At 44.5% G+C, this 27,995-nt stretch overlaps 1 protein-coding gene across 1 annotated transcript; it reads left to right on the top strand.

The window, feature by feature from the left end:
• Positions 1-280: 280 nt before the first annotated feature.
• Positions 281-18,649, top strand: nfatc2a (nuclear factor of activated T cells 2a). Its single transcript, XM_084680418.1, is given in 11 exon segments — positions 281-1,088; positions 1,537-1,989; positions 1,992-2,469; positions 2,584-2,752; positions 5,749-5,951; positions 6,074-6,246; positions 8,078-8,218; positions 10,759-10,814; positions 10,909-11,041; positions 11,226-11,975; positions 16,506-18,649. Coding segments are annotated over 11 exon segments (2,739 nt in total). The 5' UTR covers positions 281-961; the 3' UTR covers positions 16,562-18,649.
• Positions 18,650-27,995: the final 9,346 nt, after the last annotated feature.

The following is a 27,995-nucleotide window of genomic DNA, read 5'->3' as shown; positions in this document are numbered from 1 at the left end:
CAAACACAACGGTTGAATGAAGAAAACGACGTGATGAATGAGGTTTGTTCTGCCAACTTTCCTCTCGATACTCTGAGACGAGAAAATGTTTTCGGCGTGTTTGCTGACTAAGCATAGCACCCCGGGAGGTGCCATTCCTGATGGAACAGAGATACTTTATGTTTCATGAGTACAGTGCACTGTGCTCAGGGTTCCCTCAAGCTGCCTACACATTTCCAGAGGTGCAGAAGATTAAACTTGATATGGCCTAAATAATGGTTTAAAGTTAAAGAACCTACCCCGGGTATATGAATGATTTCACAAATATATTTAGAATACTGGCAGTTGTTATGTTAATCAAAGATAATTAACAGTTAGGCTAATTTATTTCGATCATCACTCATCCATTGCGTTTTCATTATGATATGAAGCTATCTGTACAACACCCCCAATGAGTAGGCCTAAGTGTTATACCGTGTCGCTTAATATATCATTTAAATTGGATCCGAATTGCTTTTATTTTGAATCAATCCGGAGTCTGTGTTTTAGTTTCAAACACCCGGGGGCAGCACCACATAAATCATTAAGACTTACACCACTGATGCAATTCATCACTTTCAAGCTGCACCTGCAGTTGTTCTTTGAGTGATCATAGGGAGGCGTGAACACTCCGCGTGACACCTTGCAGTCCAGGCTATTTATTTACTTCTCCATATGAAAATAGGCCCGCCTTAATCTCTCAATGCGGTGAAGTTGAAACAGGAAGCTGCTGTTCTATTCGTTCAGTTTGCAGCTTACTTGTGCATCAACTGAATCCAGTTAGCAGTTGAGCAACTTATTTGCCTCTGTCCATCTTTGCTTCATCACGACAGTGTGTTTGACGTCGTATGGCCTTAGTGCACGAGGAGTAGTAGGCTACATCGAAATTCTATAAAGAAAGATATATACTCAAGCTGGACTAAAACTTTGGAAAGTAAGACAGATGACCTCGTTTTACGAAAAAGAACTGGAAGAGGAACTCAGTCAAGTTAACTGCCAAGATGAGTTGGAGTTCGATTACCTTTTTGAGTACGAACCACCTTGCAGCGACTTCCCAGGGGGAAACCAAGGTTTGTCTGAGGTTATAGTGACAGTGGAGTTGCACCACCGATACATTTTGGACCAACTAAGTAATAACGCCTACCCTACCGACTGATGAAAAATGTACCTATTCAGTCTGATTACATGTTCAGATGTTTCATGAAATCTTTAAACAAAAAAACAGTGTAAACCTAATTTAAGACCACGCTGTATAAGTGTGGTTATATCTCAGGATACAGTGTGGTCTTATATTAACTGAGGGATACTCTTAGAATGAACTAAATGATTAAAATCTCAGAATCTGAAAAACTTGAAATAAAGTTGTTATATCGTAATCTGTTTATTGCCTTTAATTACAGTGTTTGTAAACCTAGTTATACCTAGGAGTCTTTCTAATACATTGCAGTTTGTTATACTGTATTTGGTTACCTAAGTATTTATGGTCATTGTTCTCTCTCTTTCTCTGCCTTTTCATAGATGAGCCTAACCTCTCATCTCACAAAGTCCTCAGCCCTTCGACTTCTTCAGTCTACCCCCAGGAGGAGGCCTCTCCTTACAACATCAAGTTGTGCAGCCCTTCCTACAACCAACCCACAGCAGAGGTCCTCACAGGATATGAGCACCTGGAGGCCAGGAACTACCTGGACCAGTCCCGGCCTGGGGGTCTGGCTCTGAGCCCGCGCATCGAGATTACCCCCTCACGGGAGCACTACAACCATGGCCGGGACTCCCTGCAGAACCACCCCCTGAACATCAGCCCCAGACCCACCCTGACGGTGCCAGGCCATGACAGCCTGGCCTACCGGGAGCCCCAGTGTCTGAGCCCCGCCAGCAGCAACTCATCCACCAGTTGGCACTCTGAAAGCTACTCCCCCTGGGCCTCCCCTTGTGTGTCTCCCAGCAGCACCCAGACGGCTGGGGACCTCTGCCCCGCTTCCAGAACATACACACCGGATCCCCCCGCACCTCGCCGGGCACCTCACCTCGCACCAGCCTGGCTGAGGACGGCTGTCTGGGTCCACGCTCACCCTCCCCAAGGCCCGGCTCCCGCTCCACCTCCCCACAGGGCAAGCGCACCTACGACATGTACCGCAACCCGACTCTAATCACTAGCCACCGCTCTCGCAGTCCCTCTCCACATGGGGGCCACGAGGAGTCCAACATCACGGCCCACTATGGCAACCCCAACAGTCTGGCTGAGGCCATGAATGGCTTTGGTACCGTCCATCCTGGCTTGGTGCCCAGTAAGATAGTGAAGACCACCCAGCCATACACTCTCTACCAAGAGAACCATGGGGAGCTGAACTACCTGGTGTCCTGTGAACAAGACATCAAGACCAAGCCAGGAACAGAGCCCTTCTTTGTGATCCCACCTATCTGGCCCAAGCAGCTGGTCCCCAGCATCTGCAGGTGACTGGTCAATACTGTAGAGCCAGGACATTTGACTAGGAATGTTATTGGATGCATGTCTTCTTCCACACTAAAAAGGACGCTTACATTGTTTTCCACCTGATTTCTCTGCAGCATCCCAGTGGCATCTCTCCCTCCTCTGGAATGGCCTGTACCCAGCCGTACGGACCAGTACAGTCTCAACATCGACGTGCAGCCCAAGCCCCACCACCGAGCCCACTACGAGACCGAGGGTAGCAGGGGGGCAGTGAAAGCCCCCACAGGAGGCCATCCTGTAGTCCAGGTGTGTATGTCACCTGGGGATGGCGAACCCATGGCTTGATGTAGTGTTAGCCCACTGAGCCGAAGCCTAGGCAGTAACTCTGAGAGCTGACCTCAGTGTCTTGAATTCTCAGATTAAGTTCAAAATAATACTCGACAGCACCATGTCTACAGGGCTGCCCTGAATGGCCAGGATTGGAGTGGTACTGCTTTTTTCCTTTTCTCACTGATATGTTGTACCAGAAATATGTCCCATTGAAACCTAGACCCTGCAAAACTTGGCAGTTCTGCCCTTAGTTCAACTTGGGCTCAAACTTATGTTAGCCATTAGAACAGCATAGCTAACACAACACCAGAAACATAGCTCTTTCTGGCAATAAAGGACTGTAATTACCCGAGTGGTTAGGTCTAAAAATACTTTTCTGCAATGACTTGCCAGTCTTATGCGTTCATCCATACCAACACCAATACTGCTGTAATGACCAAACAGCAATATACACAGTGAAATAAAAGCTACGGTTGTACTGCTGTCATCAGTACTGTTGGGCTTATTGCGTATGTAAGCTATTCGTTTTACTTAATGTTTTAGAGTTTCCATGGCAACTTTTTTAAAGCTTTTTTTTGTGTTGATACTTTATTTCCTGACGGAAATAACGTATTTCTCTCTTTCCAGTTTCGGATGCTGGCCAGTCAATCCTGCTTGTAGTAGCTAGCGAATCACGTGAACCGCTGGACTGACTGACTGGCTGCAGTTGTACAGACCCTGCCCTCCACTTTACTTTTCCTAACCGACTTGTCTCTGACTCACTCACTGCTGCTGCCATGGCAACAGGTCTCTCACATGGCCACATTAAGTGTTTGCAGTAGACGTCCTCTGTTTCACTCACACTGTCAGCCTCAGTACCTGGATGGAACAGGCTTATTGATGTTGCCTTAGTTGAAGTGGACAGCTGTAAAGGATGAAAATTAGGCCAGTGCAAGACTAAAGCTCAAATAATACAACAGGCTGTTCAGATTCCATGTGAATGCACACAGCAACTCACACTCACTAAAGCCTTCAGGAGTTTTCCCTCCATTTTTTGTTGTGTGTTTCTGTTTTCTGCTCTCTCTCTTGTCAGGTTGTCTGTGTCATAGCAACAAGGAAACCAGATGAGGTTTCAACCAGCCTCAAACTCATCTATTTTATCTCTGCTCTCACCTGCTACACAGACAGACACACGCACACATGTACGCACACACACCACACACACACACACACACACACACACCCACACACACACACACACACACACCCACACCCACACCCACACACAGTGCTGGCATAGTGTGTACATGAATGGCAAGGATTTGTTTAGGATAAAATACTTCTGCAAACTCACAGGGACAAGGACATTTTGGCATTGTGTAGTGTTTTGAGTTTAGAAGCATACTTTAATACAGAAATGGAACCAAGTCTGGGGATTCTTTGGCTATGCAGCTTAAGTGTAATACTGTGTACCTGCATATCAGTTTCAACAGAACAGTGTTGTTGTTACTACACTTATGCTTATGTAGTTATATTTAGTTATATTTATTGATGTAAAATTAACGCATGTGTGGCTGGATTCTGTGAAAAACATTATGTTGTAATTGTAACACACTTAGGGCATATTCAGGTTCATGACTTGTGGACAGAGAGACAATCTTTACAAACTTTAGGCTTTGTGCTCGTGCACACTTCCTTCCGATGTAGTCTGTGGTGCACCTTTGATCTGAATCTTGTGGGGTTCATCTGTGAGTGTGGCTCTGTACACATTTTCTGTGTGGGTGCTTGAGAGTGAGTAGGAGGTAAAAGTCTTTTAGAGACCAAATTAAAATTAAAATAGTCTGACACCAAGGCTCCCTGGGCTGGTTTCTCAGACCCTGGACTGGGATTCCAGTGAATGAAAGTATTCCCTTGGAAGTTCTTTTGAATCCAGAGATGGTTACTAAACAACAAACAGAAGCCATGTGGAGCGGGTGGTTCCGATCGCTGCACCCTCTTCTGGCTGTGGGTCAAGGTGGAAGGGGGTGGGGATGTATGTAGCTGTGGGTCAAGGTGGAAGGGGATGGGGATGTATGTAGCTGTGGGTCAAAGTGGAAGGGGGTGGGTGGGGATGTATGTAGCTGTGGGTCTGAGTCTGTGATCTGGTAAGGTACCTTGTCAGGGGGCTGGCTGCTGGCTGCCTACTGACTCTTAAGCCACATTGTTAAAACAAAGGGAAAACATTTATGAAAGATTTGCATGTCACCCTTCACATCATAAAGGGTTGACACAACTACAGGTTTGGTAGAAAATAAGGCTCCACAGTCAGACGTGATTAAAAGGGCTGTACACTGAATAACATTATTTCAGTCAAGACAATCACGTATTAGATTTGAGCATGTATTGTTACATGACATGGACATGTAGATTTACTTTGGCGGAGTGGATGATCTAAGGGAAGCACTCCCTGCCTCCTCGATGCAACACATACATACATGACATATGAGGCAGGGAGCAATAGAGATATAATCCCCCTGGTGGATAGAACATACATAAAGCATGGGGGAGAAGGGGATGGTGGAGGGTGGCAGCAGCACTGATCATACAACGACCGGGGTGAGTGTGTGCATATCCGCACGTCTTTTAAAGACGCCTTATCGGACGTGGCCCAATGGATATGCGCTGCTAACATGGGTGTGGTAGTGGGCGGAGTAAAGAAAGGTGGAGTAAGACGCCTTACGTCCTCGTTAAATGAATGACGCCCGCTGCCCGATTGCCCTTCCAGAACTAGCTGCGCTTATAGTGGTGTCACCATCATTGTTCAAGAATAACTTGATGAGCAAATATGCATTTACATGGCATAATAGTGATGCATTTTGCAGACTGAATTTGCACATTCTTGTCCCAAGTTCAAATCCCCCTTGTACGTTGCTTTGGATAAACACATCTGCTAAATAAATAGTATTTGATACTACTGTACATTTCACTTCCTGTGGTGTGTGTGTGTGTTCCAGTTGCATGGCTACCGGGGCAAGGAGCCTCTGGGGCTGCAGATCTTCATCGGCACGGCAGACGAACGCATCCTGAAGCCACACGCCTTCTACCAGGTGCACCGCATCACAGGGAAGACAGTCACCACCACCAGCTACGAGAAGATCCTCAACGGCACCAAGGTCCTGGAGATCCCCCTGGAGCCCAAGAACAACATGAAAGCCATGTGAGACGTCCACCTGCGCCCTGTGGAACATCGGGGATTGGAATCACACGGGATTCTCCTGGTTTCTATCGTGGCGTTGATGTTGATTTGTGTCCCCGCCCCCCCTCGTGTGTTCCTCGCAGCATCGACTGCGCCGGGATCCTGAAGCTGAGGAACGCTGACATCGAGCTGAGGAAGGGCGAGACGGACATCGGACGCAAGAACACGCGTGTGCGCCTGGTGTTCCGGGTCCACATACCCCAGCCAGGAGGTCAACATGCCTCCCTGCAAGTGGCCTCCCATCCTATCGAGTGCTGTGAGTGAATCCTACCCTCCTGACTCCCACCACTCCTAGTTCTATAAGCATGCATGTTCTGATTAGGTTTGGGTGTATGCCTACAAGTGTGCTGAACATGAAGGTTTGTGTGGCTATGTGATTTGACAGAGCAGGACTGTTTTCCTATATGTTTCCTGCTGGGATTTGGTATGGGATGTTTTCATTGGAGTGATGTTAACCAGGCTTAACTCAAGAGTAAACAGAGTGAAAAAGAAACAACATTCAAATGAGTGGGAGGACTGGAGCTGATATCCTCGACACACATACAAAGACTCCTTTATGGTGACGCTGGCCTGTGTGTGTATGTGTGGGTGCGTGGGTGTGTGTGTGTGTGTGTGTGCGTGTGTCTACACAGAGTTATTACAGCACCTGATATGATCTAAACTCACACAAGAGGGCCTTTATCTCACGTTGAATGATTCACTGCTCAACAAGAGGAAATGACAGGAAACATGTTCAGGGAGCACTAAGTACATATATAATTAAGGCCGTCTCTCTCCTTTCTGCTCTGCACCTCTTCACCACCATCTACCTCTGGAGGCTGAGGATGGTGCCGGCAGATCATCTAAAGAAAAAAGGAATTGGTCATGGTCATGGTCCTGGGAGCTGGCGTTAGCGCTAGTGTTAGTTGAACCAATCAAGTTTTACGCTCCCGTATATCGCCACATCTGTCACAGAAAGGGACAAGCGAACCGTGTCAGCCATTGTGTGAGAAGAGACCAACCACCTGGCCTCATCTTCTCTGTTGACTCTCAGTGTAGTAGGCCGCACAAACCCGTCCAAAGGTCACGATTGTTTGTCGACACCTCTCGCGGCTGACTGGATATCAAATTTCGGTTGCAGGGTTCATGAGCATGAGGAAGTCGACCGGCAGGTTCCCCGCCTCAGGCTCCCGCGCACACAATGTTTCTGCTTTTTTAGACTGACACAAACAAGAGAACATGATCCCATTAAGTTGCGGGCACCGACTGTCTGTCCTCTGCTCGCAGTGGTTGATCTGGCAGGAGGTAAGCCGAGCTGTTGGTGGGCCGAATCAGGCCCCTGACAGCCCCAGTAATAAGGTCAGTCACACCGGGCCAGCCCTTCTGAGGGAGCCTGTGGCTTCTCTTCTCCCTGGCTAGGTCCTCTGTGTGCCTCCTTATCGCCATCCCATCCAACACTATCAGTCCAGGAAATGAGCAGGGACACACTACGGCAGCCATGTCAGGTTTTCTTCCCCCCTTGGTGGGGTCAGAGAATGAGCTGGATGCATGCCAAGTTCAATGGCGTAATTATGGCACAACTGGAGATGGAGACGCTTCACCATTCCCTCTCCCTCCTCCTGTGTTTGGATGGACTCTGCTGGAGGCTGCAGCAGTGCCTAGTTGCTGAACACACATGTTTGTAACATGAATGTAAGCGAACAGCTTTATCGTGTGGGCTATCAAACCTTCAGACTGAGTCTCATAACGCTCAGCCTCTTACTGTCCAGTTACTCCGCGGGGCTCTTAGTCATTTCACTCAGACAAATCTCTGCATGATTGGAACCACTTTTTAGAGAAGTGGTTTTGGAGGGGGTGGAGTACTTTCCCTGTCGAGGGTTACAGTTAATCGAACGTTAAACCTTCCTTTCGTTCCTCTGGCTAAGCTAAGTCTAATATATGAGGTCAAGATTGCCAAATGATTGCAAATAGTATGCCTGCTTATCATACAAAACATATAAAACAACTGCTGATTTGTGTTCACATACCATACTCACATACTCAGTTATCCAAGATGGCTGTCTGTCTGTGGAGTGTGTGACGCCCTGTGTGCTCTGTTTGACCCCCAGCCCAGCGCTCGGCCCACGAGCTGCCCATGGTGGAGAAGCAAGACATGGAGGGCTGCTCTGTGCTGGGGGGCCAACAGATGATCCTGACCGGTCAGAACTTCAGCTCTGACTCGAAGGTCATCTTTATGGAGAAGACCCAGGGTGAGTAGAGCACAGCACTGCTGCATGCTTCCATCAATACTATACTATACTCTATAATACTACCCGATACAATCCTATGCAATACTACACACTACTATATCATTGAAACTCTCGGGGGAGTTAGAGTTAATCTTGCCTGGTTTGCTCTAATTCAAGTATTCTCGAAGGATCTATCTAAAGCTCAATTCAAATGTCTTCATCAGTTTATACCCGTGATTGTAATAGTTAGTCAGGTGTGACAAACACGTGTTCCCACCTGCAGCTGTTTCCATGCCTCAACAGACTGAGCTCCCCTAGCTCTGAGATCCTCACCCCACCACATGTCCCTCTGGTGATGAGAATGTACAGCTGGCCCTCGTGCAGTTCACCTTTTGATACATTTGCATTCTCCACCAGATAAGGCCCCAGCCCCACTTTCCTTTGGCCTTTACCTCACAGCTCTTATCCATGTGTCATCACCTCCCGGCTCTCTGTGATGTGTCGAGCAGCACCAGTCCCACGTAGCCCTACTTGTGGGGAGGACCTTCTGTTTTTGCCGGGACTACTTCAGAGTCAATCTAAAACACGTGATGACACATGAAGATGGTTCAGATGATCTTTTGTTACCCCTCTCCTCTCTTCCCTTCATCTCAGCTCAGCAGAGGATGTTGTCATTTGAATCCTGAACTTTTCCTCCTCCGCAACTCTCAGATTTGCATAGTGTTGAGATACGGCCCCTCCCTATTAGGAGGCTTCCAGAAGTATAACAGTACATAGGATTCTAGATATCATATTTATATTTTCATATGAAAGTTTTCGTTAATACACATACTAATGTTAATACTTAGGAAAGTAGCAGTATTTTGTGTAAAGCATTACCTAGGCTATGAGATCTGATTTTGATCAAACTTTGGTTCTTGGTTGTGTTGACTATCCCGTTTCTATGTAATATCTTTAACAGATAGTTGCTAGATGTGATTTGTGTTTCATAACAGCTGTCTCTGGCCTGTATGGGACTGTGAGTGGTGTGTTTAGATGCTCTGTCTGCTAGCATATGGCTGCATGACTCACTGTGTCCACTGCTGTCTGTAAGAAAGAGAGAGACGGAGCAGAGAGAGAGGGAGGTAGAGAGAGAGAGACAGACCAGGGAGAGAGGGAGGTAGAGAGAGAGAGAGAGAGAGAGAGAGAGAGAGAGAGAGAGAAAGCAGGGAGAGGGAGAAAGCGGCTGGAAGACGTGGTGTCTCTTGGGATGTCTGGAGCTCAGACTTGGACCATGTGTCTGCTGAGCTTATCAACCGCGGGGTTTCCCTCCTGCTGCGATGTGACACGCTGCAGTTACGGGCTCCCTCCAAAGACGGAAAGAAGTCATAATAATCCACGAGAGGGATCGGCCATTCATTGTTTTGGAGAGAGTTCTCTGGATGACACAGAGCTGTGGAGGAGCGCCGCTGTGAAATCCTCTGGAAGGGAGAATGCTGGCCCCGGGCCGGGCTCCCCTGGCCCTCATGGCTGTCAGGGGAGGGAAGGTTCCCCTGCCAAACTGGAGCTCAGCTCTCATTTTCTCTCCCCTCTTTTTCGGCCTGTCTGCTCTGTCCCTGACTCCCTAACCCTTTCTCCCTGTGTCGAATTATCGGGGAGACGGGGGTGGGGTAGGAGCAATTGGGTGGGGGGGGGGGGGGGTATCCCTTAGTAGTATTGGAACAAAAGGAAAACAAACCATAGATGCCAAGAGAGCAACAGTCATCACCTGTCGTTAGCAACATGGAGCAAGTTGATCACAAGGGCCTAGCAAGAGAGAAAAAAAATGAAAATATTGGCAAGACGTATGGAATCCCCCTTTCTCCTGCTGACTCATTTCAGCCGTATGGGTTTGATCTGCAGGCTGACTCGGGGCTTCCCACCTAACTGTAGAAAAGATCCTGTCGGACACCAAACAGTTCTCTCTTGACTGACCCAGAGTAGAAGGATGCCGAATGAAAGATGGGTGACGATTGAACTGCTCTACCTGTTTGAATTCCATTCTGCTAAAATGATTTGTTACCGCACCACTTGCTGGTGACACATAGTTCAGCAAGGCCTGAGCTGCGTGTCGGCTTGCGTGAATGCGTCGTCGTCGTCTTCCCCCCCCTCCTCCCAGAGTAGTGTGAAACGGGCTGGTGGAAGAGGAAGTGGTTTTCGCAGAGATATGATCTTGTTGCACAAAGAGCCTGCACCGCGCCTGCTGCATGTGGTGCGGCGCGGTGCGGCCCGCTGGCTGACTGGGCCCTCCCACGGCTGCCTGAAGCAGCGACGAGAGACGAGACCGAGCGGCACCTCCCACGCTCGCGCCGTCCCGAAGACAATGGGGACACAATGGCTCTGTGTGTTTGTTTTTTTTTCCCTTCGTCCATGTCATCGTAACGCATCGCGTTACACGTGCACTGTTTTGACAGTCGTCCTGTGATTGCGCCATTCGGTGGATGTGCTACAATGTCTCGTGTGGGAGGCCCTGATTTGAGAAGAGGCAACTCTTCCTGACTGACGTGATCTTGTTTCCTCCCCTCCCCTCTCTTCTTCCGCAGATGGACAACAGATCTGGGAGTTGGAGGCGACTGTGGACAAAGATAAAAGCCAGCCTGTAAGTGTGCCTGGTGGAGCGCAGTGCTCCTCAAACACGGTGCCCATCCACTGTTGTCGTCCATCGATGAGCTGACGGCCCTGCTGTTTTACAGAGCATGCTGTTTGTGGAGGTGCCCTCCTATCGAGACCCGTCCATCTGTCACTCTGTCAAGGTCAACTTCTACGTCATCAATGGCAAGAGGAAGCGCAGCCAGCCACAGCACTTCACATACACACCTCTAGCAGGTAGGGTCTGCACTGTACGCAGCACATACAGCTCATTGTACAGTAGCCGAATGGTAGTATGCAAACATGTCCCCTGCTGTCATGTTTTCTGGAACGTTCTTTCGAGACATTTCTTGTAAATGTCCTCATGTGATGTCAACAGCAAGAGTTACATCCATGTCTCTTCCTCTGTATCCTCCTCCAGTACCGTCTATTAAATCAGAGCCCCTGGATGAGTATGAGTCAGCTCACATGGGCTTCGCCATGCCCCAGATCCTGGGTGTGTCCCCTCAGTCCTACTACCACAACCCCCGGCCCGTCCTCCAGCCCGACACCAGCCTGGTCTCCGGCCTGGCCTCCTGCCAGCAGGTCCACAGTCGCCCCGGTATGCCCACCTCCAGCCCAGACCCCCGCTTCCAGCAGCAGAGCCCAGCTATCGTCTACTCCCGCGGGGGTAAGAGTCTGAGCAGCAGCCCCGGCCACTACCAGTCTGGAGGGATGATGCCCGACCCACACCGCTCCGTCCTGGTCCACACAGGCTCCCCGGCCCAGCCAGGGCCTCTGGGGGCCCAGCAGCACCAGCACTCAGTGGGCCCACACCCTTCCATCATCCAGTTCTCCCCCACCAACCACCCCCTTCTTCGGGGGGGAGACCCTCCTCCACCTGCCCAGGCAGACAACCACAGCATCCTCTACTGTGATGGGTATGCCCAGCAGGCAGGGACCCCACATTCCCCCACCCCAGCTCAGGCCCAGCACTTCCCCACGGTGATCCAGCAGCAGGCCTATGTGCAGAAAGGGCCGAAGGGCCGGTCTCCCCCAGGTGCAGGCTCTGGTCCTGGACAGATGGAGGCCCAGAGGGGCCCCCCAGGGGAGGAGCAGCCCACAGGCCTGCCAGGACGGGTCACGGTTAAGGAGGAAAACCTGGATCAGGCCTACCTTGATGACGGTGAGTGTAAGTTCCTGCTTTTGTATTTAGTGTGAATGGAATCCTCGATATACATTTTCCATGTGTTACATAATTATTTGTTTGAGTATTCATGTCGAGCCTGTTGGCACTTTGCCATCAACTGCCATTATTTAAAGACAACGTTTGATGAAAATTGACAGTAGGCAGATGTTTTTATTTATTCAAGGACAATTGAAGGATATTGTGTCCGTCTCCCTACAGCAACTGTCTTTTTGTGTCTGCTACAGCCCTACATTGTCTTGAGCAAGGCCTATTGACTAGTTGACCGTGTTTCTTGCCAAGAGGTATAGATTTGTTCCACTCAAGGTGGAAATAACACAGATTATGAGTCATTTGTTGACACTTGCTCCTGTCAACCTCACAACCCTTCTTGAGAATAATGCAGAGCTCCTTCCAGAAGCCTGCTGTGGGAGCTACGCCTCCTCTTCCTTATTTTGCAACCTCAAAGCTGCGTGTGGTTTCACCAGCGCCTGTCCTGATGGTGTAGCCTCGCAGGTCTGGGTTTGGGTCAGGAAGGTCAGGGGGGGGCTCAGTGGAGGAGTTGTCTCCCAGCAGCGACTCTTCCAATTAAAGGGGCTTCTCTGGCACCGGCACACACCAGGAAATTCAACTTTGCTCTTTTTTTTTCTGAAAAAAAAAGAAAAAAAATCCGCTCTCCTGACCGCCTGGATATGTTGACACTGTTATGATGTGAAAAACAACTTCCATGGCAACCATTGTCAAACTGTGGAACGGGCAGCCTGGGAGAGCCGGGGAAAGCCTCTTTGTTTGTTATACTTGGCCAGGACTTCCCCTTGGCCTTGCGCCCCTCAATTCTGTGGGGGAACCCACCAGAGGATTAGCTTTTTTCCATCCCCGGGATTCTGCCAATCTGGCACCGCAAATTCCTATTTGCAGCTGCTCTCCTCCAGAAACCCAGCCTGATCTCCGTAAGATAGGAGGGAGGGAGGGAGGCAGGCAGGCCGCAGGAAAAGGGAAGGGTCCGAGTGCGTGCTCGATGGAAAAAATGAAACGGCGAGAGAGTGAAAGGGGGCAAGCCATGGAATTTGTTTTTTTGGACAGCCCAATAGGGTTTCCCTCAGTAAACAGCAACAGCGTTTACTGTTTGAGAATTAACAGAGTTAGAAAGAGATTCATACCAGACTGGCTGTGTTTGACCCTCCCTTCCCTAGGTGTGAGCTCTCTCTCTAGGTGCTCTCTCTTCTGTTCTCACCCTTTATGATGGTAGCTCCTGAACAGATTGCATCTCCTTGGAACTCTCATAAAGAGACTAATTGGGGTCTTTACAATGACAGGGTTTCATTGGCTTCTTAAGCCCAAGGAGGAGTTGTAGGCGCTCACAATGAATGATATTTACATCTCTGTTGACTAAATAATGTGGACTGCATAGTCACTAGTTCACTTGTAGTGTCACGTTGCCTGACGGAAAAAGGTTTTATCATGCGTGGTGCAGCTGATACCTGAGCAAGTGTAAAGATACTGTCAGAAATGTATTACCATGTAGTTTCCCCTCAGTGCAAGTTGTAGCAGATGGCAGCTTCACAGAAATGACACGGCAGACCACCACTACTGTATGTTCAAAGCTTCTCAGATAAACACAGGAAGATAAAAGAAAAAGGGAAAACTCCAGAGATATGTTGATCTGGTTCAACCCACACTTATAAACCCCCAAACATATATATCTGCACAGAAGTGATTTGACTGTAATGTGACTCACACAGTCTTTCACGTTCAGCTCATGTCAAATGAGTAGGGACATCCAGCCATCGCAGTTGTGTGGTAGGTGACTGTGTCATATCATGGTAATGTTTCTACTGTGTCACCATGGGGGATGGATGCTAGATGAAAGTTGTGACATGTTTCACTATGAATACACCATAACAAGGTGTTAACCACCCACTCCAAGAGGCTGTGTCGACAGCTCATCTTCTCATGCCTCCCACACCACTCCTGGGGTCCCTCAACTGATCTGGGGAGGCCCCCTGGTGCTGTCTGGTCCTCCCATTGGACCCCCTGGGCTGCTCGACACACCCACACGTCTTGAGTGGAGGACGTCACCTGTTCTCTGGGGTGTGGAGGTTAAGAGCCACTGCTGTACAGTAGGCCTGTAGGACTGGAATTAAGCCCCGAGGCAGTGGAGCAGGTAAAGTTGTTCCAATAGGGAGAGAGCGAAAGAAAGAGATAAAGCACACAGAAACAGCATGGTGGACAATCATTAGTTTCACCTCACTTACGGCCTATTTTAGAGTTGGCAGATCAAACGCAGCAATGGCCACACGGCTGTGGGGAATGGAAACAGGAGAAGTTATTAAGATATCTGGATGAAGAAGTCAAGTGTTTGTGTATTTGATGACTGCGATAAGAAGAATATTGGAGATATAAAGAGATCAGTGGACTTGTGCAATTCTCTAGGTATTCTGAGGTACAGTGTAGGGTCTGGTAGTTTGGGGTAAGCTGGTCTGTATGTGGAACATACATTGGTCTATGGCAAGCAGCTCTCTGGTTCTGTGGGTTTGTTCACTTAGTGCAGCCAACAGAATCTCCCCATGCCTCTCCTGACATGCACCCACAATATCTCTTTCTCACACATACATACACGGACGTCGTACACACAACCATAATCACCCCCACACACACACACATAAACACACAAACACACACACACACACACACATCCCTCCATCTCACAGTGCGCAGTGTGCAGTGTGACTGAGTCAGCTACTGTACTGTGTGTGTTCTCTGCATGTGTGTGCGCGTGTCTCTCTCCCACCCCTAGTGGGTAAACAGAACTGCCCATTGGTGCTGGACCCAGGAGCCACACACTCACATATTGTCCAGTCCAGTGTGAGTGTTCCTGGGGCCTGCCTCCAATGGCCCCTCCGTGCCAACCCTTCATTCCCCTCAGTGAAGCCCGTCTGTGTGCTGCTCTGCTGGGTCTCTGCCTCTGCAGCCTGTCTGACTCCGTTTCGTGAAATCCCAGTAGGCACGGCCGAGGAGAAGAAGGTTTTCTCTAAGGCTTTAGGTGTCAGAGGGAATTCCACGAGACTCAAATAAACAGGGACCTTGAGCTGGTGACGACAGCAGAGGAGCCGGTTTGGCTGCACCCGTCAGCTCGCGCCTTTCACTCGCAGGTCTCGGCCCATAAAGTGAGTTCAGTGTGGAGCTGGCACATCTGTTAGTGATCGTCTGCTACAGAAGCAGAGGACAGCCTGCTGGTCTAAGCTGCAGAAACGCAGCTCTCTCTGCTGGCTGCCTTTCTCCCTGGGATTAGGTTGTCACGCCAAAAACGGGATGCGTCTTTAGTGCCATCTCTGTTATCCTAGCGATCAGACTGAAATAGTCGCTTCATGTTTTTCCCAAACCTACTTCAATAGGAATACATGGTGGAGGATGACATTTGTTCGATGAGTGACTTTTTTGGAGTGTTTAATATGCTTCATGCGGTGTTCCTCAGCATTATCCCTGCAGCACGTGTGTTTCATGAGTCGCCGATGTGAAGATGGCTGTGTTATGGGCCTGTCTTCTGCAGTCTGTGAGCCAGGGGCTTGAGACTCCATCCCAGGGATCTAGTGGCTGGGTTGGAGTCGGCTCTCACTTGCTTGTTAATATTTGTAGCACTGGTCACACTATGTAGGTCCCAGTTTTAAATAGGACCAATTGGAGGCCAGCTCAATATTGACTTCTCTGTTTACTTGTAAAACAATATTCACGATAAGATGATTATTCTTCTGTATTGTTCATTCAGAAATGCAAAGATATGTTATCTGCATATTCCAGAACATGTCACAACACGTCCAAACGCTGCCTTGAGGATGTTGTCTATCAGGATGTACGGCATGCTATACATTTGAGACATTCCTGGCTGCTTACCTCAGGTCTCCCTATTGTTCTAGTGATGTGTGATAAGTAGGCCGGATCAGGAGCATGTTGGTGAGGCCATTCTGCTGTTCCATTTACAGGCTGACCCATCCTCCATCTGAGTTAGCATTTTTGAATGGTATGGACGATGGCCCTGATTATTTTAATAGAAACAGATTTGTTTGATAGATTATGAATCCTTTGTCTCTGGTTTGAACTCATAAAGTCTACAGGCTGTGGTGAAGTGCTTATGTCAAGTTTCAGTTTCATCAACTGTGTTTTCCCAACAGTATACGGTATACATATACCCACACTCATTGCCTCTATTTTTAGATTGTTAAAACTGTGAAAGTTTCCGTTCATACCCGTCGTTACTCCAGAGAACAACAGGAAGTGAAGGCCAAAAAGAGGTAGCTGACTGAGTAGTGTGTCGCCACCTAGTGGCCACTACATGCCTGTTCAGCACCTTTAGGGCAGCCCAGACCTTGATTGAAAATTCCACTCAGAGATCACTAGTCATCCCAGGACAGGGCTTTGGGTATTTAAGAGCTAGTTTTCCTTCTGAGCACCATGGTGTTCCATGAAGAAAGAGATTTATTTTTGCTCAAAGTTTTCATTTTCTAACTTTATGTGTCTTTTGGTCTTTTGGTCTTATAGTGAATGAAATCATCCGGAAGGATCTGACTGGTGTCCATGCAAGAGGGCAGACATAGAGGACGAACTTTCAACAGGAAGTGACATCAGAAACCCCGTAGTTATGAGGTGAACCGCAGAACTCTCTCAGAAAATGAAGAAGTCATTACCATCTTCACCTCATGACACCACAGACTTACAGTAGAGTTCAGGCCAAAAACCAAAAGTTATGCTTACTTTGTCATTCAACAAATTTTAAGTTATGCTTTATTTTTATAAGATAAGTAAAGTGGTAAAAAACTCGAGAGGGTATTATGCCCAAGTTGAAAAAAATATACTTAAATCTAATTTAAATATATTAGAGAGCTAAGTACATTTTAGTATCTTTTTCTACACATTTGTAAGTGTGCATAAAATATACTGTTTTGTATATTCACTTACTTATTGACAACTTTAATTTACAGTATGTAGGTGCAGTATTTTTGTACTTTCTAAGTAAACTTTAAGTATAATCGTTTTTCACTTTCTATAAATACAATTCAGACTAGCTACCCAAATACGCATCACCAAATATGTTTCATGGGTCTCTCTCAAACACACTTAAATGTCATCCAACCTACTTGCTCATATCACACTGAAACAGTGTACAGTATGTAGTATGTTGAGAAGTTATAGCAGCTGATTATTATAAATATATTTTTACTTTGATCATCTCAATTTAACTTTACATATCTAGGTTCAGAGAGACACACACTGCTTTGTGGATAAACAAGCATGATTGTAGTTTCACCATCTATTCTTATATGCACTGTTTATAAAGATAACATTTGCATATGTTGTAGGCTATGTTCTTTGTTTCAGGTGACAAACTTGAAACCTTTTTTATCAAAATCTTTTCTGCTTTTTTGCTGATGTGCCAAAGAGGGCTCATGTGGGTCTATGTTTCATTTTAGATAAAAAAAATATATGATATTGCACCTTTCTTAATACATTATTGAATACTAGCCTTGATACTGTAAGTTTACATAATTCCCAAAGTGGTTTATTAAGGATTACTGGAGAAGAGTTCTTAAACATATTGCCAGTCTTAAAGTAGCTCGTAGGCTAATTTAGCTTGAGTGTTGTACACCTATAGAATGCCTTTTACTACACTCAGGTTCTAGCTCAATGTTTTTTGCTCCTACATTTCTGTCTATATTATTTGTATTTCTCTTATTGTTGATTGTAACTGGATCAGAATATGTGCCTATTTTGTTACTCATTGACAATAAGTAAATTACATGCACCTAATGAAACATCTATGGTATTTTGTCTATAATTCCTCTAATTTGGTTTTTGACCACAATTTCAATCAAATATTCAGAGCTAACAATGTGCCTATTTTATAATCAAGTATTTGTATGCTTCTGTAGGTATTGTGCCTTACATTTTCAAGATAATGTCACATTTCCAAGATGAGCAACTCATTATTTTAGATATGATATACTATTAAACAGGATATTTGAAGATCCATTCTGTTGAGCCATTCTCTCAAAGCACAGCATACCATCTGATGAAACATCCTGAATGTATACATTATTAAAGCTTTTTTTTTCTAACTGTAAATAAAATGTTGCTTTGAACTGTAAAAAATATAGTTGTTTTAGAAGTTTACGTTACTGAGAAAAGAGGAAAATATTTTTTTATGAACTGCATCAGTTGTTTCCAGGCTTGTAATTGTTAATCTAATGTATTTGTAATATATCCTTAGAAACATGACATTTTATTCCGGTTCAATTGATATGAAAGCTTTTAAAAGGATTTTTGATTAAAAAAAAGGTTGCCATTTTGCATTAAGATGTTCTTTAACAAGTTTGATAAAAATCAAGGAATATTTTCATGCAGATTTACGACCATCTTACTTGTCTCAGGATGATCTTAGTGTAAAGTGTTATTTTAAATGTACTACAGGGTTAAGCAAATCAAAAATTTGGTTTGTAGACTCTCAATTTTACTCAACATGACATAATTTAGCTTGTTAATGTAGTGTAATGTAGATTGTATTCTGATTGTGTATTGTAATAATACCTTAGTATATGTACTGTGTTAAATGTTTAAGTTTCAGTTCCTCTCTTTTTTTCAAAGGCAAAACATGTATTCCTAAATTAGCAATAAATCATAATACTAGACTATGGTGTTCTGTATAGTTTTTTTTTTACATTTGACCCTAGCAGATACTGCATACACCATGCAAAGCTAGAACACAGGCTGTGGAAGTGATCTAATTCACCTGGCACATACACCAAGCAAGGCTAGAACACAGGTTGTGGAAGTGATCTAATTTAGTTCAAGCTCAAGTCTTTTATTTGTCACGTACACAGAACAACACAAGGTTAGACTGGGCACTGAAATTCTTAAGACAAGACAACGCAAGCACCTGGCATAACGTAACATATAAGTACACGGAACATAATTTACATCCATGCTGAGCTTAAATAAGTGAAACTTCCTAAATATACAGAACAATAAATAATCCACTATACTAACCCTATTACTAAAACTTCCTAAATTACAGATAACAATAAATAGTACACTATACTAACCCTAAATGCACAAAAAAATTGTTACAACCCTATAACCTATTCTAACCTAAGTGGAGTACAGTGCAATAGTGCAAATTTGCAGATCAGTGACTATGTCAATGACCATACAGGAGCCTGGTGGCGGGGTACAGTGAGGTACAGCAGTGCAATGTTACTGAAGAGCAACCAGTAGCTGAAAGTGACAGTGTATAAGTGACTAGTGTGCAGTAAATCAATGTCCATATTTACCTAGCACATACACCATGCAAGGCTCGAACACAGGCTGTGGAAGTGGTCTAATTCGCATGGCAGTTACTGAGGTAGCTTAGTTTTAAAATAGCGTCATCAAAAAATGAATTGTTACTCTGATATGATGTTGTCCACTCTTTCACCTGCCAAACTAGTTGGTATTCTTGAATGATTATGTATGCTACTTACAGAACTGTAGATTTCACAAATGTCTGTTGTCAGACTGGCTGTTGTAGGGGGGAAATGTACATCAGCACAGCCAACTCCAGCAATCAGTGACTCATCATAGCCCCCTGAACCCCACTCACACTCACACACAAATACACATGGTTGTATGGAGGCCTGTTTGTTCTATCATAAATAGTCCTCTATTAGAACTGAACCCAGTGGCATTCTATGGACATCTATTCACTCTCTCTTTCTCCCTCCTCTCACACATGCACACACACACACACACACACACACACAAAGTTACAACCCCACCACTCCCTCAAACAACTAACAACAAGGGATCTCACAGGCTGTGAAGCCCTGTTGCTAGGTGACAGCTTGTTTGGAGCCCAGTTTTGGTGGCGGGAGGCGGACTCTGTGAATGAACCCTGTGTTCAGGAAGTCTTACGATGACATCACTCCGGATGAAAAAACACAGCACGTGGGCTGACCAGATGAACCATCTTCACCCCCACGCTTCCAGATATGCATCGGGTGAGTCATGTGGCCTTTCTGCTCAGTGGTGTAACAAGTTCAGACTGTATATCACATTGACTGTGTGAGATTGAGCAAACACCAAATCCAGTGGCATTTGAAATCTCAGTCAGCTATATAATGTCCAATAGAGACCTACTTAATTGCCCTATGAAACGTCCTCAATATTAAAAGATCCATAAAGAAATAGATTGCAAGATGCTCAGTCTATCTTTACACCGGTCAGGCATCTGACTGGACCAAATGACCCCAAAAAATTGCAGGGTTTTTGAGTAACAGTGAAGGCTTGTTGATGTGGATAATGTTGTGACTGTTCAGTAGCAGACACTTCTGAAAGCCAGCAGAGACATTAGTCAGTTTCCTGTGCTTACACATATAAGCAACGTGTACAAACATGACCTTGACTAGCTGAAGTCCGGCTCCACATCTGAATAATGACATAAATATGATGAACTCACATTGATATGCAATAAAAAAAAAAGTACGCTCATGATATTGTAGGTCCCACTACATACTGTAGGGGAATGTTGTACCTACAGTAGGTTTCCATCCAATGGAAGTTTGATTTAAATGACTCATTTGTAACAACATGCATACTCTGACTCACATTATGAACATAAATGGACCATTTAAATGTTCCATAAGCTTAGATATTTTACTGTACGTCTGACAAGTCACAGTTTTTCCACTGCAATGTCCAGGGACGCTCACCATGCTGATCGCCACCCTCACAGCAACCACTGCTGTATCAGGAGGAGAAGGAGCACCAGGGTGGACCTGGTCTGCATGTTCTCACCGTAGCCAGCAGAGGGAGGCAGCATCTTGTGTGACAGAGCTGTGTTGAAGGTCAATCATGCAGTACAAACACACCAAGGAATAGTCTGTGTGAGGATGACCAGGCCATAAGTGATGCTCCTGGGTATTGACCCAATGTATGACTTTTTAACAGTGTGTAAAATAAAAAATAACACATAGGGAGAGAGGGAAAGAGAGAAAGAGAAAGATTGAACAAGGACAGATGTACATGGGATGAGGGGGTCAGATGGCTGAGCGGTTAGGGAATCAGGCTACCAATCAGAAGGTTGCCAGTTTGATTCCCGGCTGTGCAAAATTATGTTGTGTCCTTGGGCAAGGCACTTCACCCTACTTGCCTCAGGGGAATGTTCCTGTACTTACTGTAAGTCGCTCTGGATAAGAGTGTCTGCTAAATGACTACATGTAATGTAAATGGATGTCATTGAGTTAGACTGTAGAGAGATCAGGACGTGATAATGAAAGCAAATGGAAGAACATGGTCATAGAATACACCAGAGTATCCCACAGTGAATGCACACTGGGCATGAATCATAATAATTCAGGGGAGTTTCTTTCCCTCACAGGTTACAGTTGGCATCAGCTCTGATATGCCCCCAATCTCTGAGCTCAGCTCATTACAAGAGCCAGAACAATAGCCTCCCACTGTAAAAACTAATGCAGCCGCCCACCGCGATGCCACTTAGTTCAATTCTGTAGTCAATCTCTCCTGTGAGGTAGGGCTTTTACATAATGCTTCTGTCCAGTTACAGTCCATTTTTAGCATGTGAAGTGACAGTAAGCACAACTGTAAAAACAGCCTCTGCTGTTCCTGTGTAGGAAATCATTCATAGACACATGTGTGAAATACCTTTGAACATAGTACTTCTGTTCCAAAAATGGTTGACAAACAATGTAACACACAAACACACCATTCCTCTTCGACTCAGTAGCAAAATCCACCTCAAAATAGCTATCAGTTCCTCCTGGCATTCAGCCAGAGGTCTGTGGGTAGTGCCTAGAAGCAGAGGTAGAACAGCGCCCCCTGGCTGCAGCAGCCAGTGTTGTGGAGCTGCTTGTCTTCTGGATGGATGGTGAACATCAGGAGCGTCTGTCATTCCTGGCAGGGTTCAGTCCTCTGAGGTTGATCAGATGCCACGGTGCCAGACAGGGGTGGATGTTCTGTATTTGCACATCCAAAATGGCTTTGTTCTCCCTCCAGCCCTAATTGTGGCAATTGGGATAGTGGTGTCAGGCAGAGTAGTAGCACTAAGTACCCAGTAAGTTAAATTATAGAAACTAGCATCCTGATAGTCTCAGATTTCTGATGCACTCAGCCTGGGGCAGGGTTCTGTAGGAGGAAATGGAAGTGACAACAGTCAGCTGCCCCTCTTATTCCAACCATTCATCTACAAGTGTTTTCCCCGTCCTGATAATGATAGCTGTTCTACGTGGGCTATTTCTTTCCTACATTATTTTCTCGCTGTCTCTCTCCATGGTTTCTCTCTTATGTGAAATCATGATGGGTTGTACGCAAACACACACACCCCACCACAGGTACCCAGGTGGTGTGAACTGAAGAAGAAAAGTGGAAATTCATCTGTAATTGATGGGGGATTGATTGACTCTTCATGGTTTCTTGGTTGACTTGAGCAAAACAAGATGCTCTTTAAAGATTGAGGGAACTGCTACTTCTGGACATGCATCTGTCCAAAGCAGCAGAAAGCACACACTCTCCAACGTACCGTGAGAAAAGCTCATCTCTCCACAGCTTCCAAAGACAATTCAACCTGTGACGTCAACTACTGAAATATTTGTATATGATTGAGAAATCAAATGACATTTACCCAGTGGGCTCAAGTCAGTTGTCTAAACTTCGTAATGATGTATTTTCCTGACATTGTCTGATCCTTGGATCTGCAGTCTTATTCTGAGGCTTTATTGACATCATATTGACTTTTCAGCCCTGACTCTCAGTGGGTCCCAACCTTGCTGGCCTGCTTAGGCTTTATCACGATTGTAGTCAAGAACTCTGATGAAACATAATTACACGCCTCCTCATTGTGTTTTAATCACTCTCTTCACGTTGTTAATTGCTGGATTTACAAATCAACTGGAAGAATCATGTGGTCACACTCGAGAACAGCATCATTAGGGTTGTCTTCCTCCTGCTGTGGGGATTCTGAGAGCAGGACAGACAAATAGTGAAACCACCATTTTTCTTTTTCTTTTTTTCGTCTCATATTCATACAATGCTGTGCCAAGTTGGCTCAGCCTTAAAGGTCCATATTGTGTCTGTTCCTGTCTTTATTAAAGTGAAGAAAATCCATCTGCCAAGATGAGAGCAGTCACCAAAGGCCTCCTGTTTTTTACCCTGCACACGTTGAGTCCAAGAAGCAATTTACAGGCAGAAACTGCCACTGTGCTAGTGTGAGAGCGTGCTGGTGTGAATAACCCTGCACACAACAAGCTATCAGGTTTTAATGATGGTCATGACTTTTTTCCCTCAGTGCAGTGAAAGGAAAAGTCAAACCTTCAGACCTTTACTCTGCATGGGAGCTTGGTCACAGGCTGTAACCAGCACATCAAATGGAGGTTTGAAAAGTGCAGATATTGAACCCTGTAATTGAGAGGGAAAACCTGCATCATCAGATTAATTTCAGGTAAATTGTACGAGAAAGCCAATTGATGTCTCGTAAAACATAAAGACATAAAAAACGACAGTAGCCATGTAACATGCTCAGAAAGAAGGTGTGTGTGACAGGGAGAGAGAGAGACGTGCACAGATTGTGTTGAGGAGGGAACTGCTGTTTAGCATAGCAGTAATCACGGCCATGCTGATCAACAGGCCTGCTGAGCGTTACCCTGGCAGCTAAGTTACTTGGACAACAGACGGAAGACTTCTAGACTCGCCGGTGGCACAAGAGTACATCTTGGTCTGTTTGATACTTTTAATTGCTAATTTTGTATCACGTCGAACATGCACATACCATTTTGTTTATGCACATTATGCAAATGTTCAAATTTATTCTATCCTTTGCAAGCTGTAGGCTAAAGGTATTTAACTACAATACATCCAGTGTCAGCTAAAGAGGCTGCAACAGAGACTTATTTTATCAACCTTGATTTAATACATTACAGTAAATTAAGACAACAATTCATGAATTAATGATCTCCAAATCAATTGGTTAATGTTACTTGAACTATTATAAGATTTTCAGATATCTGACTGTTGCCCAATTAATTGGTTTGAATTTGATCAATTGGATATGAGCCATTTCAAAGATATATTTCAAAGATATGTAATGTCTGTAATTACAGTTACTATCTGGTTTAACTCTTTACATAGTGTGAACCACGTGGTTTCAATGTCTGGAATCACCTAATAAGCATAATTGAAAAGAAGGGCAGTAGCATGATAAGGTTTATTTCTACCAAGACATGTAGATTGGTATAATGCTGCAAACTGAATTACAGTAGAATGATTGGATGCAGATGATCATAGAGCAAACATAAATACAGAAGGCTTATTAACCTTACTTATTTTTCATTAATCATTATATATTTCATATACGTAAAACAACGTTACCATAGTAACCACGCAGGGCATTAAATTAACTGTATAGCCAGCATGAAATACATAGTCATGTCAAAATCTGTTATAAATAATTAAATGATGGCCTATGTAGTCAACTAGCTTTGAAGATAAAGTGATCTTACATTGCAGTTCCTGGTCAACTAGAATAAAGAAATTGTTAGAGTCTACTTACATTTTGGGATTTGCGTGAACATCGGAAATATTTTTTTTAGCCCTCCACTTAATCTCTCAGTGTTGTCACATAGCAACACTATGATATCCATAGAAACTCCTTTAAACTTAAAAACGAAAGGTGATTTACATCTTTCTTTAGACATAATCACATATTGTTTCTTATTAAGAATGCATGGATTTCACTTGGTTAATTGAGTTTGTTTACCCATGTTTCCCTTTAACACTTCCCATAGCACTGCATGCTACACAGCATGGCTTAACGTATGGCTTAATGTGAATAGAAGAACTTAACTGAATTGCTGATGATCCATATTCATTTGTGATATAGATGCAGATTTAATAATTCAATCAGATTATTGTATAGTATATGTATTACCCTTTGTAATATCATGCACCAGATAGTAACACTCTATCTTATCCCAGACATTTTCCAAAGAGTTGTTTCACAATTTATTTCCATTATCTCAGAGCCAGATTCCCAGTTAAGCAGCTCCAAGTGCAACACTGGGCTATCAACAGCCCTATCCCCTATCAACACTAACAATGGCATCGAAATTACATTGGAATTGCAAATCTTGCACCTTTGTTTGCCTGTTTGAGATTTGGATTTGCTTTTGGTTTCCTCTGGGGAACGCCAAGCGAATTAAAGAGAGACATGCAGAGTTACACATTTGTGTCTCATCCTAACAGACCTGTATCTCATTACACAAACAAGCTGTTTATCAAGCAGCTGTTTGAATTGCTGCAAGGTCACCCTTCTTTCCCCTTCTGAGAGATGTCTTACAGTAGTATATGTTGACAGTGTTCTGATCTCCAGAGTTGACTTGTAATGGATACAGCATTGGATACAGGATACAGGATAAAAGCGTCTGCTAAATGCATAAATGTAAATGTATAGTGCTAAGGGTTGTTTGAGCACCCCCTTTGCTAACTTTAACATCTAAAACCAAATTTAAATCAGTTACCACTAACCGACAAGAGCAACAAGTCTCTAAGCAATAGTCAGTGTGATCCTTGAGGAAGTTAAAATTGGGTCCAGCAAACCATTCCTAAGTACCGTTGTACTCCCGGAATAAGTGCGTCTTGAGCCTTTTCTTGAAGGTGGAGAGACAGTCAGTGTCTCTGATGGAGGTGGGGAGTTACTCTTATAATTGTAACTGCCCAACAACAGTAAGGCAATAGAAATAAAACTGAGGTAGAATCAACCATATAAAGCTTACAGAGGGGCAATCAAGCATTGGAGAATGTCAAGGGCACTTGAAAGCCTTGAACTTGGGGCTACTTGGAACAGTAATCACCGGATCTTCATAGGAGCCTCTCAAGTTTGTTTGGGAGTGGGCCGTCAACTCACTGACCTCCTCACCAGAAGGAGACATCTTTCAGCCTTGCTGGAGAGCGACTCGGCAGATTCTCAAAAACTCCAGCGCTGAAAGACAGCAAAAGGCTGAAAGAGCAGGGGAAATGACCCAGACAGAATACTCAACTGAATGACGTTTACAGGCCCTGGAAAGTCATTTGAGCAATATAGTACTGGTTCATAGTTTGGTATTCACAGTTTGTAATCCTATTGAAAGAATGAGATAAGAATGATGTTATTCAAAGAACTTCTACTCCAAACACTGTACAGATATATACTGTATCAAACTGACATGCTTACTGTTTGGTACAGTAAATAACAAAAGTACAATACAAGACCATTGGGATGGACATATTCAATAGTTTTGTTATGTGTGGTTTGCTAACGTAGAGGCTGGGCATGAGCAGCGTATTTTAGCAGAGTGCTAATAATAACATGCTGTAGAAAACAGAGAGTATCAGGGTCAAGCTATAATATCGTACTTAAAGAGGAAGAGGGGGCAGACCAGCTTCTTGTCCATGACAACAACGCAATTAACAACCTTGTGCTCAATCTGAAAATCATCCTGCTGCTACATTTCCTCATGTCATGACCCCACATTGAGCTATTTCTGGAAGGATCCATAGCCATTCCAACAATAAAAGATGTGCTTCTAGTCAAGATGTATCATTACCATGCTAACTATGTTTTGTTTAACTATGTCCAAGTACCATCTATGTATGCTACATTTATTAATCTTGAGTCCTTCCTTCTGATCTGCAATTTAGCATTTGAAGGGTGAAGGATGAGAAAGATTTGAGGGTTAAATTATCCAATCATTAATTTGAATCGAGAGGAGCACAGAAAGGGAAATAAGGGCTTGGCTGTCACCTTAAAATCTGCAGAACTAATTGTTATTAACACGCTATTTTGCTCTCTTGGAACCTCTGAGTTGAAATTCAGAAGGGGAAGCTGAACTGGTTTGATGTCCCCATGGAATGGGTCCGTAGGGATCGAACATATGTTGATGATTTGAATGAATTTCAGGAAGCTGTCAACTCTGTAATTTTATGCTTTTGTGTTATTCTTGAGGAACACATTTACTGAAAAGGAAAGTAATAATGTACTTGACATTTTTTTTTTTTGTATACCGAAAGGGATTCCTAAAAGGTCAAATGGTGACATGGTGATATGATACATCCTTACACATAACTCATTATACACAGTTTATGAATATGACAGAGATTAAGAGATACAGAATTATGATTCGTTCGTTGTTGTTGATTACTGACACTGAAGCTCTATTTCTCCTCCATATTCATCATTGAATAAACATCAAATTTAGTTGAAGTTGTCGGTTGGAACTTGGTTTCTACTAATGTAATGATTTCATCAAATACACTGTAAGCTGCCATACATTTGTTTTATGATAATATGTGTTTTTGGACAATGTTTGCTCTGCTAAATTAACTAAATTCATGGTTTGATTAAAGACATGGCAATTAGCTGCAGGCCTGTTTTGACTCTCTGTGAAAGGACAGAATCAGAAATGTTATCATCAAAGACACAGTTGATGTATAGTTTTGTGTATTTGGAAAAAACTGCTTAAAAGCAGAAAACAGACTATGAAAAGAAAGCTGTAAACGGAGACTAGTTCACCTTGACAAGTTGTCGATAAGATCTATATCTTGTCGACCTTTTGCTCAGACCAGAATTGGAAAACCTCCTCTTGTTTCGTAATAACAGATGAAGGCTTGTTCCAGTGACTGACAAAATACCACACATGGCTCTGTGAAGATAAGGGCCCATATCAATACTGGCTGAGCATAGAGCCATTCCTTTTCAATAATCCACCACATGTTTACAATCTCTGCTGCTGAAAAGGCCTGTTGACCAGGCAAGTAATAGGAGTATATTCCCACATGTTTTCTTTCCTGTCTCCTTGCTGTCTTATTCCTCTCAAACAAATAACCTCAAATTACATACAATGTTGTGCCGAGAGAACTTCAATATTGTTAATGTTAAAATATACAACATTGATGTGTTCGTGTAGTTGAAAGGAAACCTGCAGCATCCGTGTCTGGGTTTGACTTGAAACT

The sequence above is a fragment of the Hypomesus nipponensis genome, chromosome 18 (genome assembly GCF_054491055.1).
Source record: "Hypomesus nipponensis isolate SF chromosome 18, ASM5449105v1, whole genome shotgun sequence".
Classification (NCBI taxonomy): Eukaryota; Metazoa; Chordata; class Actinopteri; order Osmeriformes; family Osmeridae; genus Hypomesus; species Hypomesus nipponensis.
This window is presented reverse-complemented; position numbering and strand designations above follow the sequence as displayed.